The sequence below is a fragment of the Rhinoderma darwinii genome, chromosome 11 (genome assembly GCF_050947455.1).
Source record: "Rhinoderma darwinii isolate aRhiDar2 chromosome 11, aRhiDar2.hap1, whole genome shotgun sequence".
In the NCBI taxonomy this organism is placed as follows: Eukaryota; Metazoa; Chordata; class Amphibia; order Anura; family Rhinodermatidae; genus Rhinoderma; species Rhinoderma darwinii.
In genome coordinates this window covers 42,801,571-42,816,361 of record NC_134697.1, presented here as the reverse complement: position 1 = coordinate 42,816,361, position 14,791 = coordinate 42,801,571, and the positions used below count along the sequence as shown (strand labels likewise).

The 14,791-nt window shown below is 40.1% G+C and overlaps 1 protein-coding gene across 1 annotated transcript in view; it reads left to right on the top strand.

The window, feature by feature from the left end:
- The window catches only part of BICC1 (BicC family RNA binding protein 1), a 225,003-nt gene that overhangs the window by 82,100 nt on the left and 128,112 nt on the right, over positions 1–14,791 (top strand). The window contains exon 2 of the mRNA XM_075841183.1: positions 9,646–9,692. Within this exon, the coding sequence (XP_075697298.1) occupies positions 9,646–9,692 (47 nt within the window). The remainder of the gene's footprint in view (positions 1–9,645; positions 9,693–14,791) is intronic.

Below are 14,791 nucleotides of genomic sequence, written 5' to 3'. Positions count from 1 at the left end.
CGGTGCCAAGTTTAACATCAAGCATGAGCCCCTGTGATAAATTTGGCGCATCCAGTCTAACTCTAAGCTGTCTCAATTTAAGACTGTATTAGAAAATCTGCGCCATTTTCTACAAAGTTGATACATCTTTGATAATGTTGCTCAAACTTGAGCCGACTGTGTGTTTATACAGTAAATGACCTATGTCTGGATAAACTCTTATTGAAAGCTACTCTTAATTTGGGATTAAGTGTAAATAAAGGTGTGTATGAAGGCTGACATTAAATTTAAGTCTTATGTAATCCAGTACATCATTTTAAATTGTGTGAATGTAACTAGAGTATGTATTATTGTTGGCATAGTTTTGCCATCACTGAAATGGTTTTTAAGTGCTTCTCAATGTTTAACACAAGTAATTATTGGTGAGATGGCATTCAGTTAATATGAGACTTCATTATTTTCTAATTATCTGTCTCGAGTGAAATCTGGGCTTGGGATTTTAGGTTATACCACACACTTTTTTTTATGCTACCCCTCCCACCAATCTTTTCAAAATAGTATTTAAAGTGTTTGTTTGTAAACCATTAACTACCTTGCTCTTAGGCTTGGTACTAACGCTGCAGTTTTGGTACATTAAATGCCGCGATAACCACAAAATCACGGCAAGACGCTTCGGGTTTGCATTTTTGCAAAACTGCAGCAACGTTTCAGTAATTGCAGCAAAGTAATGCAACGATACAGAAGCGTGAGAACCCAGTCCTGAGTAATCTACATTTCACTTGTCCCACTGCGTAGCCAGCTTTTCCACCTTACATTCACTTCTTCTGACTACAATGAGGGAAGTACGCACAGTTGCTCAAATCCTATTTTTTTTTTTATTGTGTTCTGGACAAGTTGGCCAAAAATCACGAACTAATTTTCAATTTATTGGAAAACCGAAAAAAAACTTTGGATCATATTACTAATGTGAACACATTAGCAAAATTCACTATGAATTTGATAACTTGCACAAGCAAATGTCTCCTTTACGGTCTGTCAATATGGGGATGGTGGGTAACCTGAAAATACTTAGTGTCCTACACGTAGAGGTGTGAATTTTCTCTTGCCAAATAGATATATGATGGACTGGTAGTTTTATGAGCAGGGTTTATAATATTCACTCCTGCTAAGTTTGTGTGTGTGTGTGTGTGTGTGGGGGGGGGGGGGGGGGGTCTGCCTTACCAAGAATCTTAATCTAAAATGCCTCTCTTTTAATGAAATCTAGAGGTTTTTGGTGAAGGACCTCTGGTAAGGTTATTTTACCCTTTCACCTATGGCAGCACCCCTGGTGAGACCTCCCATTTGCTAGACAGGAAGCCTGATATAAAAAAATAACACGCCCCTCCACACAACCAGTCAGGTTTCCTGTCCTCCAAATAGGATTGTCCTAAAGTCAAGACGCTCTCTCCAGGATGGTAGAGCCTCTAGCAGGTACTCGCCTGTGTTCCTAGGGGTAATATCAAAGTATAAGTCTCTTAGGGAGCAACTGGAAGCCTGGGGCTGGTCACTCCCTCCTCTCCTGGTCACCGGTCTTCCCTCTGCTCACCGGTCTGCCGTGGGTGGGATCTCAACTGGGGGGGGGGGGGATTGCAACTGTCGGACTCATGGCTCAGCGTTGCCCGCTTCCGGCGCACAGCGGTGACTCCTTCTGGTCACGCGTCACTTCCAGCAGAGGTTATGCATCTACGTCCTAGGAAGCGGTGTTCCTGTGGCCCACAGCAGTGAGGAGGGGCTACAGTGTGTAGCCAGGGAGCCTCCCCAGCCTATTTTGGACTTCTAACCTTCTGTATCCCGGCCATAATGTGGGCACAGTTCAGGTTCAGACCTCTGCAGCGGGACATATTCGAGAAGTGGGACAAAAGTAAGTTCTCCTTAGATCGCTACCTACACCTTTCATCAGTAGCCAGACTCTCGCTCAGGTGGTGGATGGAGGTAGAGAATCTCTGGAAGGGAGTCTCATGGGTAATGTCTCTGACCCTAAACATAACAAATGCAAGTCCTTGGGGTGGGGAGCCCATGTTAAGTTCTTCTCCCTTCAGGGTCATTGGGATCTTCAGACCTCCATAAGATCTTCCAATTACAGGGAACTGGGGGCAGTACTTCAAGCCATAGAGGTCACCATACCTATAGCCTCGAGGGGAAAAATGTAAAGATTTTCTTCAGACAATAAGACTACAGTGGCGTACATAAATCATCAGGGAGATACATGGTCAAAGCTGCTGATGGAATAATCCACAAGATTTTTTTCACTAGCATAGCTTCATTTATTGTGTGTGACAGATTTACGTGCTCAGATTTACGTAAATCCGTCCGTGTGTGTTGCGTTTCTGCATCAATGTGCATTTCATGTGGCATGTGTTTTTCACGCACTTGCAAGCACTTTTTATTTTATTTTTTTTCAATGTAATTGATGCGTATAACACAGGCAGCACACGGATGTGCATCCCTGTTCTGTCCGTAGTTTTCACACACCCTTTTACTAAAATGGGCGACTAGGTGCGTGAAAATGCACCAATATAGGACATGCAGTGAGTTTCACACAACGGACACTCGCTGCATGAAAACGCCCTTCCATCAAGATCAGGAAATGTATTCTTCCCTCCTTCTGTGACTCTCCAAAAGAGCAGGAGTTTAATGGATTAGATGTGAGGAGTTGTTTAGTTCACTACCTAGAAGTCACTAAAGACTGGCGGTCTTCCGAAACGCTTTTCGTTCAATTTCAGGTTCCAAATAGGGGTTCTGCAGATAGCAGGCCGGCAATAACAAGGTGGATTAAACAGGCCATGCACTTAGCCTATGTGGACCAGAACAGTAATCCCCCAGAATTCTTTGGATCTTATTCCACTAGAGCTGTATATACCTTTATTAAGAATTATTGGTTACAGCTGCATTCCGCCCTCGACCTGGCTTTTGGTTGGAAAGTTCTACAAGCTGTAGTCCCACCCTATAAACTGGGGTTCTATTTTACAACTCCAGGGCTGCTGTCCTCGATCAAAGGAGAAAAGATTTATTACTTACCGTTATTAGTTTTTTCATGAATCTATGACCGCACCCCCATAGTTTCCCCCCCGTTCAGTTCCTTCCTTTCATGGATTATGAACAGATCTCCGGATCTACTTGAGATCCAGATGGAATTCCTGTGTATATATGGTGTATACATTTATGGTGTGGGGTAGCTCTTCACTAAGGTGGCGCAAAAAAAATAAAATGTTATTCCCATCCCGATTTCTTCCTAAAGACTGGGTGTGTGGAGAGATGTCCTTTTTTTTTTTTTTTTTTTTTTATATATATATATATATATATATATATATCTCTTCAGACTTCCTGTCCAGCGAATGGGATGCCTCTCCAGGTGTGTTATGGATTCAGGAAAAACCAATTGCTGGTGAGTAATTAATCTTTATTTTTTTGGGTACAGTCCCACATAGCGGCAGCCGAAACCATACCCACATGCAGTGGCGAACGTCCATAGACCACTGCAAGTGAGCTTTGTTTCCGCCACATGCGGACTCTGCTATATGGGACTGTAGCCTTTCTGTAAAGGCAACACTGTTGACCTTCAGGTAGTCGGCTCATGTCTACATGGTGTGCATGTTGTTATAACTATAGTTTTCCTGTTGAATTGGTTTTAACACAAGCATTATATATTCACACGTAGCGGTTGAGGTGCGTCAAAACTGCAAGAAAAAAAACGCATGGGTGTTTACTACTATTTGGTGCTTTGCTTTTTGTTTTTTTTTGGGGGGGGATTTAATGCAGTTGCTGTAAAAAATGCAACATTGAAAAATTCAACAAATCATGGTTAGAATGCATGTGTTTTTTTCAATGTAAATTTTTATGCAATTTTTAATCACGCCATAACTGCTTATTGTGAATATATCCTTACTTTTGTATTGGCAGTTATCATTTATTAATAATCTTTCCTTTTATGCCAGCCACTGGCATCAGTACTGTATATGAATTTCATAAGGACCGATATTGCTGATTATTAAACAGTTCAGATAGAAGACTTTTTGGGGGTTTTGTTCATTATTTTTTTTTTGGGGGGGGGGGCAAGCTTTGAAAGACTAAGGGGTAGATATACGAAGACTGGCGTTTCGTATGAAGCTGGCAGAGGTAAGATACTGCTAGTTTATTACGAGACGCACACTTCTTATTACATTTGCTACATCTCCTGCTGTCTGTAGCTGCCATAGATTTTCCTTTCTGGTGCACAAACTGGCGTAGATTTCTCCTATTATTTAAACCAGGCTCTGGCGTAAATTATAGTAAATGTGTTGGGCCGCGTACATGCCCCCTTTAGTTTAGTCGTACCCACTTCTTCTAAAGTGGCGGGAGCGGTGTAAATTCATCTGCACTTTTTATGCATTTGTGAATTTTCTACCCCAGAAAACGGTCTTAGAACACTTAATAAATTCCCCTCTGATTTTTTTTATTTTTTATTGATGAATGAGTCTAACACTTGAGGTGGCCATACACATTAAATGTATGTTTGCTGAACCCTCCGATTTTGGCAAGACTTGCCGGCTATCTAATGTGTATGGCGGCGTCCCCACTTTCTTCCTACGGCAGATGTTGGGGGGAGTGAAGGGTCGGGCATGTTGGCTTCCAACATTTTGTTTGCAATAAGATAAACTACTGCCTGAAGAGTCTAGCGGTGGCGTTACTCCACATTGTACATTTGGACGCTCAGTCGAGCGTGCGTGTGTGTATAGGGGTATAGAGAGAAATAGGTGTCGGGCGAGCGATCATTCGGTCTACATCTATCTGAAATCTATCACTAGCTTTTCTTAGTTTGTGTACTAGTTCATGCATTATTCAGTCTCTATTGTCTGAAACCTGACCTGTCATTATATTATATTTTCCTAAGAAAGTATGCTTTTCTACAGTGCGGTCATTTTATTCTGGAATTGCATAGTTTTCAATTTAATGAAATCCTACCAATAGAAGTCTGGTTTTGGCAATTTGCATCTCTGGAAATTATCTGGCTGTTCTAGAAATAAACTAAAATGATACTTCTACAGTGGGATGAACAATAGCATACTATGCTGATGGTGGTCCTTCCATTCATATTTATTATAAAGAGTTATTTACCAATGAAATGGTATAATGTGAAATTGCCATGATGGACATGGGAAATCGGAACTTGATAAAAATAGATGGGAAAATAATGGATTTTGTAATATGTTAGTTTTTTTGTTTGAGGGTTAACTGTTTGAGGATTTAATTCTACACCTCTTTAATCATTCATACCAGTGATTCTAGCGCATGTAAATCAACCTGATCGAAGACTCCTAAAGAGGTTTAAGACATTTAAAAAATGTTAAATACTTGGTCAACTTTCATTACTCACAGACGTTCTAGTTAATGGATGATCTAATCATTTCAGGTCCCCCAGAAACTTGTCCACAATCAATGAGTAACTTGGACTGCTAACCATTAACATATTAAACTATGTGAACAGCAAATGTCTTTTTCCAGCTACTGACCAGTGTGTTACATAAGAAGCACTAGATTATCGTGATATCACCATTTACCATGGATTTACTGCTGGCGATTTTAGATTTGTGTAAGCAATCTTGATACAAGCACATTGATACATAGAGACCCTGATTCACCTATGCGATATAATCTTCTGCAGGTGTAGGGGAACCTAGTCGAATGTGCACGTAGGCCTAGAATGGCAGGTTTACCTATTATGTGATTTTATTTTTCCATCCTTGATCAGCTGAAAATTTTTTAGATAAAAAACATGGCTAAATTCTACCAAAAATTGTGGCACGTTAGTCCATGGGCTGTGTTTTGGTATTGCAGGTCAACCCCATTCAAGTGACAAGAGTGCGGTTTCTGGAAATCCTTTAAAGAGGCTCTGTCACCAGATTATCAAATCCCTATCTCCTATTGCATGTGATCGGCGCTGCAATGTAGATAACAGTAACTTTTTTGTGTGTTTTTTTAAAAAACTATCATTTTTGGCTAAGTTATGAGCAATTTTATATTTATGCAAATGAGCCTTTCTAATGGACAACTGGGCGTGTTTTCTTTTATTTCCAACTGGGCGTGTATTGTGTTTTTAGCAACTGGGCGTGTTTACTTGTTTCACTGCACAATCACACTGTGCTGTGGTCACTGATTGGTCAGCCTCATACACTTCTCTTCACAACACCCAGTTGGTAAAAAGTAAAAACACGCCCAGTTGTCCATTGAGAAACTCATTAGCATAAATCTAAACTAGCTCATAACTTGCTCAAAAATGATCGTTTTTCAAAATAAAAACCACTGCTGTTCTCTACATTACAGCGCCAATCAGATTATATAGGAGACAGGGCACTTATAATCTGGTGACAGAGCCTCTTTAAGGCTGTATTCAAACAGTGCAGTAACCAAGACAATTTAACATACCCAAGGAAGCAGAGTGGTGTGCACACAGACTGTAAAGTGGCATATGGGAGATCTCTATGGCTCAGAAACTGTAGGCTTTCCATATGGTGTGTCTATACGACACAGGTGTGTTTTTTTTTGGATTCCGCATGAATCCAACAGAAAAAACCTTTGTGTGAAAAGTGAGTCATACATAGCTACAGTATGGCCCCGAACAATTCTATGGGTTCCGTATTATAGGTCCGTAACAATAGATCCACAATATGGTCGTGTGCATGAGGCCTTACTAAACAGTCTTTACTACTGTGGCTAAGTAGTTCACTCCCATATGCGTTGTTTAGGTTTCTGTTAAATATAGTCATGAGCCCATTTAACAATTTTTGTATTAAAGAAGTTAATAGTTTTGGGGTTACATGGTTAGTACGGTTGAAAAAAGACACTTCTCCATCAAGTTCAACTAAGTGTTTTTTTTTTTTGTTGTTGAATGTTTGAGAAATCGGATAAGTCCCCTTTTATAGTCCTTGTGATGAAATCCACCTCTACACATGCTTTCTTTTGTAATTAAGAAAGTCAACTTAAAGGTAATGTGTCGCTAGAATTTTTATTTTTTTATTTTCTAGTTAAACAAGTATTATTTGAGTGATTACACATTGTTTACATTTTTTTAATTTTTTTCACAAGTCAGGAAATATAAATTAGATTCTAATTTATAACATTTCCATGTGCTGGGCACTAGAGGGAGCACTTCCCAAAATTGCAGCATGGTCAATGTGGTAAAGCAACCTCATTTCTTTATGCTGCAAATTTGAGGTAGAGACACTCTCTAGTGTCCTCACACAATCTCCCCTCCCTTATTCTGGCTAGTGCCAGGAGAAGGAGGGGGTTTGAATCGTCAAACCTCCTACACTGTGTGCCGCCATTTTCTGAGCGACTGCACAGTGTAGGAGGATTAGATACAGTGCTCAGCAGACAGTATAACACAAACATACACGAACGTAAAACACACATCACATACACGAACATAACTCACCTGCTCCTGCTGCCGCCTCTTCTCCTATTCCTTGCGCCTTCGCTTCCTTGAACATAGGGCCGGAAGCCGCGGCCGGAAGTCGTCGTCTTACTGTCCGGCCGCGGCTTCCGGTCCACATGAAAATGGCGCCGGATTTCGCTCTGCCAAAGACCTTCCTTTTGTTCTGTGTTCCCACACAGACGGCGTATGCTATAGTGAATGGAACGGCTCCCGTTCGCATTCTCTATGGGCTTGTATGTGCCGTATTCCATCTCTGTATGTGTCGTTAATCGACACATACAGAGATGAAAAAAAAATGGCAGCCCCCATAGAGAAGTAAAAAGTAGAACACACAAACAAAAATAAATAATTTTAATTTTTTTTATCATACTAAAAGCAATATGATAAAAAAACCAGTAGATCTTTTCATTGGAGCACACATCAGTAATTCAATAGTTCTTGCAATGAATAGAACTGAAAGCATATATGGCATGCTAGTAAAAGAATATTTGAAAATAATTTTATTCAGCTTTGTTAAAATTTTCATCCGAAGTAAGGGCTTCCTAAGAGCCAAGTGGATGTCTGGGGAATATGTTTATGGTACAAAAGAAATCCGGAGGATGGTATAGTTATTTTTGTTTATATACCCAGCAATGAGTTTGTCTACTATTAACAATTGTATAAAGTATTGGTCTAAATTTCTTCGAATGTATCCTTCAGGGCCTGTTCACATTCGTGTTGCCCGTCCGTTGTGGGGTTCCGTCTGAGGTTTGTCTGGTAACCCCTCAACGGAAAGGCAGACGGAAACCTTAGCTTCCGTTTGCATCACCATTGATCTCAATGGTGACGGAAACTTTGCTAATGGTTTCCGTTTGTCACATTTGTGAACGGGTTCCGTTATTTTGACAATAGCGCAGTCGACCGAAGCTATAGAAGTTAAGGTTTCCGTTTTGCCTTTCTGTTGAGGAGTTAACCCGTCGGAAACCTCTGACAGAACCCCTCAACGGAAGGGCAATGCTGATGTGAACAGGGCCTAAGAGGTTTTCTCTTTCTGAGAGACATGGACTTCAAAAGGTCCACTCCTGGTCAAGGCTTACAAAAACAGATGCAAAATACTGAACAAATGCTGAAGTGTGACTTCGATTTCTGATTTTAAGGCAGTTCAGATGTTTAAGAAGAAAATAAAAAGTTTAGGACTATTGTGTCCTGAGCTTAAAGAGAACCTGTCAGTAGGTTTGAAGCCACTAAACCCCAATTGCATAATTGCATGCTGGTGGTTTAGTGTTTTAAAAATGCCTACCTCAAAAATGTATGTTAAGGGATTAGACAGTAAATGACAACATACCGAGATGGGAGCGGCATCTGTCGCATGCGCAATCCGCACATGAAGCCGAGGACAGTACACTGCGCATGTGCCCAATGCTGCGGGACTCCTCTTGATTAGTTGTAATTTACTTTACTAACTTTTCTCTAAACGGCCGTGTTTGAGGAAGACCGATTGGGAAATTGAAACCCCGGCTGCATAACTGCGTACCGTTGGTTTAGCGGCTCCAAACCTACTGAAAGTTTCCCTTTTTTAAGAATTTATTTATAGATTATAGGTAGTACTAATTGATAGTAATCGCTAGAAAACCTGATTTTGTTTTTTAAATGTGTTACGAATCTCTTCATCTCCTCTCTCAACTACCTGGAGAACTCTGGGTCTGTGTTTTTTTTAAATTTTATATATTTTTATTTTTTTTGTACTTGTTCAGTTGGGGGTGCTTGTTAAGTTTATTGTAGTTTGTATTGATATTGTTATTCTGACCTATAGACCTATATCAATCATCTCTAAATCTATTTGGTTTTCTAATTTGTCCGTCTGTTATTTTTAACAACTTTGTCACCAATAACAAAAAGGTAGGTCACCACCCATTGGTTATTCCCTCCTGTGGCTGTAAGATTATACACACAGCCACATACTTTTCAAGGACACTATCCTGTGAAGTGTAGAGTTAACTACGAAGAATGTAAAAGCATGTGTGGTCCCCAAGTTGATTTTAAAGGGGTTTTCCCATAAGGGACATTTATGACATATCAACAGGATATGTTATAAATGTCAGATAGATGTGGGTCCCACCTCTGGGACCTGCACCTATCTCTAGAACGGGGCCCCCTAATCCTTCAGAAGTGAAGAAGCCTTACTTGGCCCCTGATGTGCATATAAAACTTACATGGCTGTCTTCTCCTTTTTACAGCAGCGGCAGAAGGAAAAGGCAAAAGCGGTGAAGATTTTTTTCAGAAGGTGAGCTTTTATTACCTTTTATTGCAAATGTTGCCTTTTTGTTCCTTCCTCGTGACTTTTCTTTGAGACTGTGCCTGCGTTTGTACTTTTGTTTTGCTACAGTTTTCATTACAGTAAAGTGCTGTTGTTGAACATTCATGACCATTTGACTTCCAATCTCTTGCTGTGCTTTCCTGAAACCTTTCCTTTATTAACATGGGTGCCAGACATAGGATGTATTATTTTTATGTTTTACTCAGATAACATCAGCTTCCTAAACTGAATCTCAGACTCCTACTTTAGCCAAGTAACCTCAATATATATTTTTTAAAACGACTGTCACACAAAGAATAATGCCTGGCTATAAACCTTTCACTCCACAAATTTTTTTTTTCTCTACTTATTTTGAGATGATTCAAAAGCTTTCTACATTATGTTCCAGATGTTTCTCGGTTGGGTATAGCTGCAATCCTAGATGTACCCACTAGGCGGCCAGGGGAAAAAAATAATCTACAAAGTGAATTTATTATGTGAATGAGAATTTTTGTATTCAGATACTAAATAATCTATTGCTGATGATTTGCTTCTCTTGTATGAAACCGCTCTAATTTATTTGTATCTTTTTCTAGAATAGCAATGTTGTATTGCTCTCACTGATCAGAACAGCAATCTATTGACTTTGAGTTTGTGCTGAGCAGCTAGGCTTATAGTTCGATTATAAAAACAAATCTATTTTTCTCTTGCCGTGTTTAGTTCTAAGGCTGTGTGTAATGGATCAAATATTTACATATGTAAAAATTAGATTTTTTTTTTTTTGTAGTACAGATCAGACCCATACTGATCCAGAGAATGGAGACACTTTGTATTATGGTCTATAGAAGCTACCCTCACAGCCAAGTGAGTGCACTCAGCTGTTTGTGTGTCTCATAGATTTTGGGCCCTGTTCACGGCATGTTTGTGATGTACGGTTAGCGTGTATGCCGGGAAAGCTCTATCCATAGGGTTACATTAGACCAGGGGTCTCAAACTCGGCAGGGTAAGTGGGCCGCATATAGAAAAAATGGGCCGCATTACTTTAAAATTTGATACAACACAAAATTATTGTTAATTACTTATTTGAACTACTATAACACTATATTACTATAATAATAATACTACATTACAATAAATGAATACTACATTACTATAATAATACCGCTAGGTTTAAAATTTGAGATATTTCTCCACGTGCTTATTTCAACAATCCAGTTTTCCAGTTTAAGTGTTGCTAAATGCAGTCCGGCTCAGTTGGCAGCGTTTGGCAGACACACGTCAAGATTGGGCAGCCCCTTTTTAGATAGTGCCGCAGTGCCCTCTGTGGATGCTGCCGCAGTGCCCTCTGTGGATGCTGCCGCACTCTGCCTGGGTTTCCAGCTCTGCTCCTGACATCACTGTCCATATATGGATAGAGATGTCAGGGGCAACCCCAGAGCTGGAGTCCTGGGCAGAGCGCTAGTAGGCTCTTCCTTGGACTCCAGCTGTGGTCCTGACATCACTGGGACTCCTGCTCTAGGGAATTCCACAGAGTCCCGGAGCAGAGCCTGTACTAGCGCTCTGCTCGGGACTCCGCTCTGGGGAAGACCCTGACACACTGTCCATATATGGACAGCGATGTCAGGGAATTCCACAGAGTCCCGGAGCAGAGCCAATACTAGCGCTTTGCACGGGACTCCTGCTCTGGGGAAGCCCCAGACATCGCTGTTCATATGTGGACAGCAATGTCAGGGAATTCCAGAGTCTAGCGGCTCTGTGTCCCGCGGGCCGCAGATGACAGCCCCAGGGGCTGCGTGCTTGAGACCCCTGCATTAGACTGAGGCCAAAAGTGTGTACTTCTGGCCTCCATCTGGCTGGAATACGTCAGTATACCATAAACGGTTTGGAATAGCTTATTAGGCCATGCTATTCTATATATTGGTATCCATTAAAATAACCTATACCACCCAGTAGGTTATATTTTTTTTACAATGAGACCTTATGGGTGATTGAAGCCACTGTATGGCATTTAACATATGTGTCGGGAGCTTTTTCCAGCATATGCATTAAACGGAGACCATAAATGTGATGTGAACATAGCATTTAAGAAATCCTGAATCTAACAATGAATACTAAAGTACACAACCTGCAAAATACCTCTTTCAAAAACCAATAGAAAGGGGCCCCTTAAATAACAAGTAGATAACCTATACGCAAACACAAAAAGAGCACAAAAGCCCAGGAATGGCAAAAATAGTAAATTTTTCATATATAATAGTCAAAATACAATACATATTAATAAAGCTGTTAAAACAGGGCCATAATTAGATAGAGCAAGGGCAAGATGGAAAACATACCATGTGGTATACAGTAAAATTACCTTCAGACACCGCACGGGCACTATAGTAAAAAAATAAAATCCAAATATATAGGTAATGCAAACATGAAATATTACATAAACATCCACACATACAAGACCAATAAATAAATGTATGGGCTTTGGACCGAAAATAGTGTACAGGGCAGGTTACATAAAGAACGCAAGTACAGAGGTCAGATAGGTACTGACCAATGAATGTGAAATCCCAATCACAAGATTGTAAGTAAAAAAATAAGACCATAATACCAAGGGATATTAGGCAGAAAGGCCCTTAATAAGGCAAAAAAGCTAACATACCCTGAAACATAGTGAGCCTAGTGACAGGCGGCGGCGTGGGTAGGCACAGAGACCACGACGCACGTTTCGTCAAGAGGGACTGGATTCGTCAGGAGGCTTAATCTAGTAAAAAACAAGGTTTTTATAGAGGAAATGGTAACTAGAAAACTCTTCCTCACCTGTGCATGTAGACAAATCGGCGCAATACCAGCATGACGCATGAACCGCATCTACATAGCGCAACACGGCCACCTACAGACGTCACACGTAGTGACGTAAAAAAACCGATGCGGGGCGGTAACTAAGATTTGAGCGCATACAGCGCATGTGTAGGATCGCGTTTGTGTCCAATGCACAGGTGAGGCTCCCTCTACTGGGGAATGACTGAGAAATGGTGCCGAAACAGATAATAAAAAATACGCCGCTAGAAGTACATGTATGACACAAACGTATATCATAATAACTCAATGTATGATTGTACATAGTGTGTGTGTGTGTGTGTGTGTGTGTGTACCTACCTGTACACAGAAAATATTATAGTGCACAAAAATATAAAGATCACATGCCATATAATATATAGAATATGTGCCCAACCATAAATGGTCAACCTAATTGTAGGGCCTATAATGACATACATACTGATCAAAGGGAATGGGGCAATTATAAGCACCAATAAGGGACTAAACTAGCTAGTGAAAAGGAACAAAAATATGCCGAGATAATTTAATCTTGACATATACTAGTATATACTGTTAATATAGCTTTAGGCTATCACCGTATAGCATATATAGCAAGAAAATTTATGGCACAATATATACCTAAGAAATTTCCGAATACAAAGTAGTCATAAGATATGAAAATGTTATATATATATATATATATATATATATATATATATATATATATATATATATATATATATATATATATATAGATCTCTCGGTAGACTAATGGATCCAGCAGCACCGGTATAATATGGATGCAAGACAGCGAGAGCAGACCAAGATCCCAATTGTGTACGGTACAAGAAATAGGCAGCACTCCGTTCAAATAAAGGTGAAAAAAGAGGGTACTTTATTGTCCCATAGACAGCAACGTTTCAGCTCCTTCCACTGGAGCCTTTCTCAAGCCAGGCAATAAAGTACCCTCTTTTTTCACCTTTATTCTAACGGAGTGCTGTCTATTTTTTGTACCGTGTATGTATATATGTATATATATATCTATATGTATATATGTGTGTGTGTGTGTGTGTGTGTGTGTGTGTGTGTGTATATATATATATATATATATATATATATATATATATATATATGTGTGTGTATATATATATATATATATATATATATATATATATATATATATATATATATATATATATATATATATATATAGTGGAGGAAATAAGTATTTGAACCCTTGCTGATTTTGTAAGTTTGCCCACTGTCAAAGACATGAACAGTCTATAATTTTTAGGCTAGGTTAATTTTACCAGTGAGAGATAGATTATATAAAAAAAAAAAAAGAAAATCACATTGTCAAAATTATATATATTTATTTGCATTGTTCACAGAGAAATAAGTATTTGATCCCTTTGGCAAACAAGACTTAATACTTTGTTGGCAAAACCCTTGTTGGCAAGCACAGCAGTCAGACATTTTTAGTAGTTGATGATGAGGTTTGCACACATGTTAGATGGAATTTTGGCCCACTCCTCTTTGCAGATCATCTGTAAATCATTACGATTTCGAGGCTGTCGCTTGGCAACTCGGATCTTCAGCTCCCTCCATAAGTTTTCGATGGGATTAAGGTCTGGAGACTGGCTAGGCCACTCCATGACCTTAATGTGCTTCTTTTTGAGCCACTCCTTTGTTGCCTTGGCTGTATGTTTCGGGTCATTGTCGTGCTGGAAGACCCAGCCACGAGCCATTTTTAATGTCCTGGTGGAGGGAAGGTGGTTGTCACTCTGGATTTGACGGTACATGGCTCCATCCATTCTCCCATTGATGCGGTGAAGTAGTCCTGTGCCCTTAGCAGAGAAACACCCCCAAAACATTATGTTTCCACCTCCGTGCTTGACAATGGGGACGGTGTTCTTTGGGTCATAGGCAGCATTTCTCTTCCTCCAAACACGGCGGGTTGAGTTAATGCCAAAGAGCTTAATTTTAGTCTCCTCTGACCACAGCACCTTCTCCCAATCACTCTCAGAATCATCCAGATGTTCATTTGCAAACTTCAGACGGGCCTTCTTGAGCAGAGGGACCTTGCGGGCACTGCAGGCTTTTAATCCATTACGGCGTAATGTGTTACCAATGGTTTTCTTGGTGACTATGGTCCCAGCTGCCTTGAGATCATTAAGTTCCCCCCGTGTAGTTTTCGGCTGAGCTCTCACCTTCCTCAGGATCAAGGATACCCCACGAGGTGAGATTTTGCATGGAGCCCGAGATCGATGTTG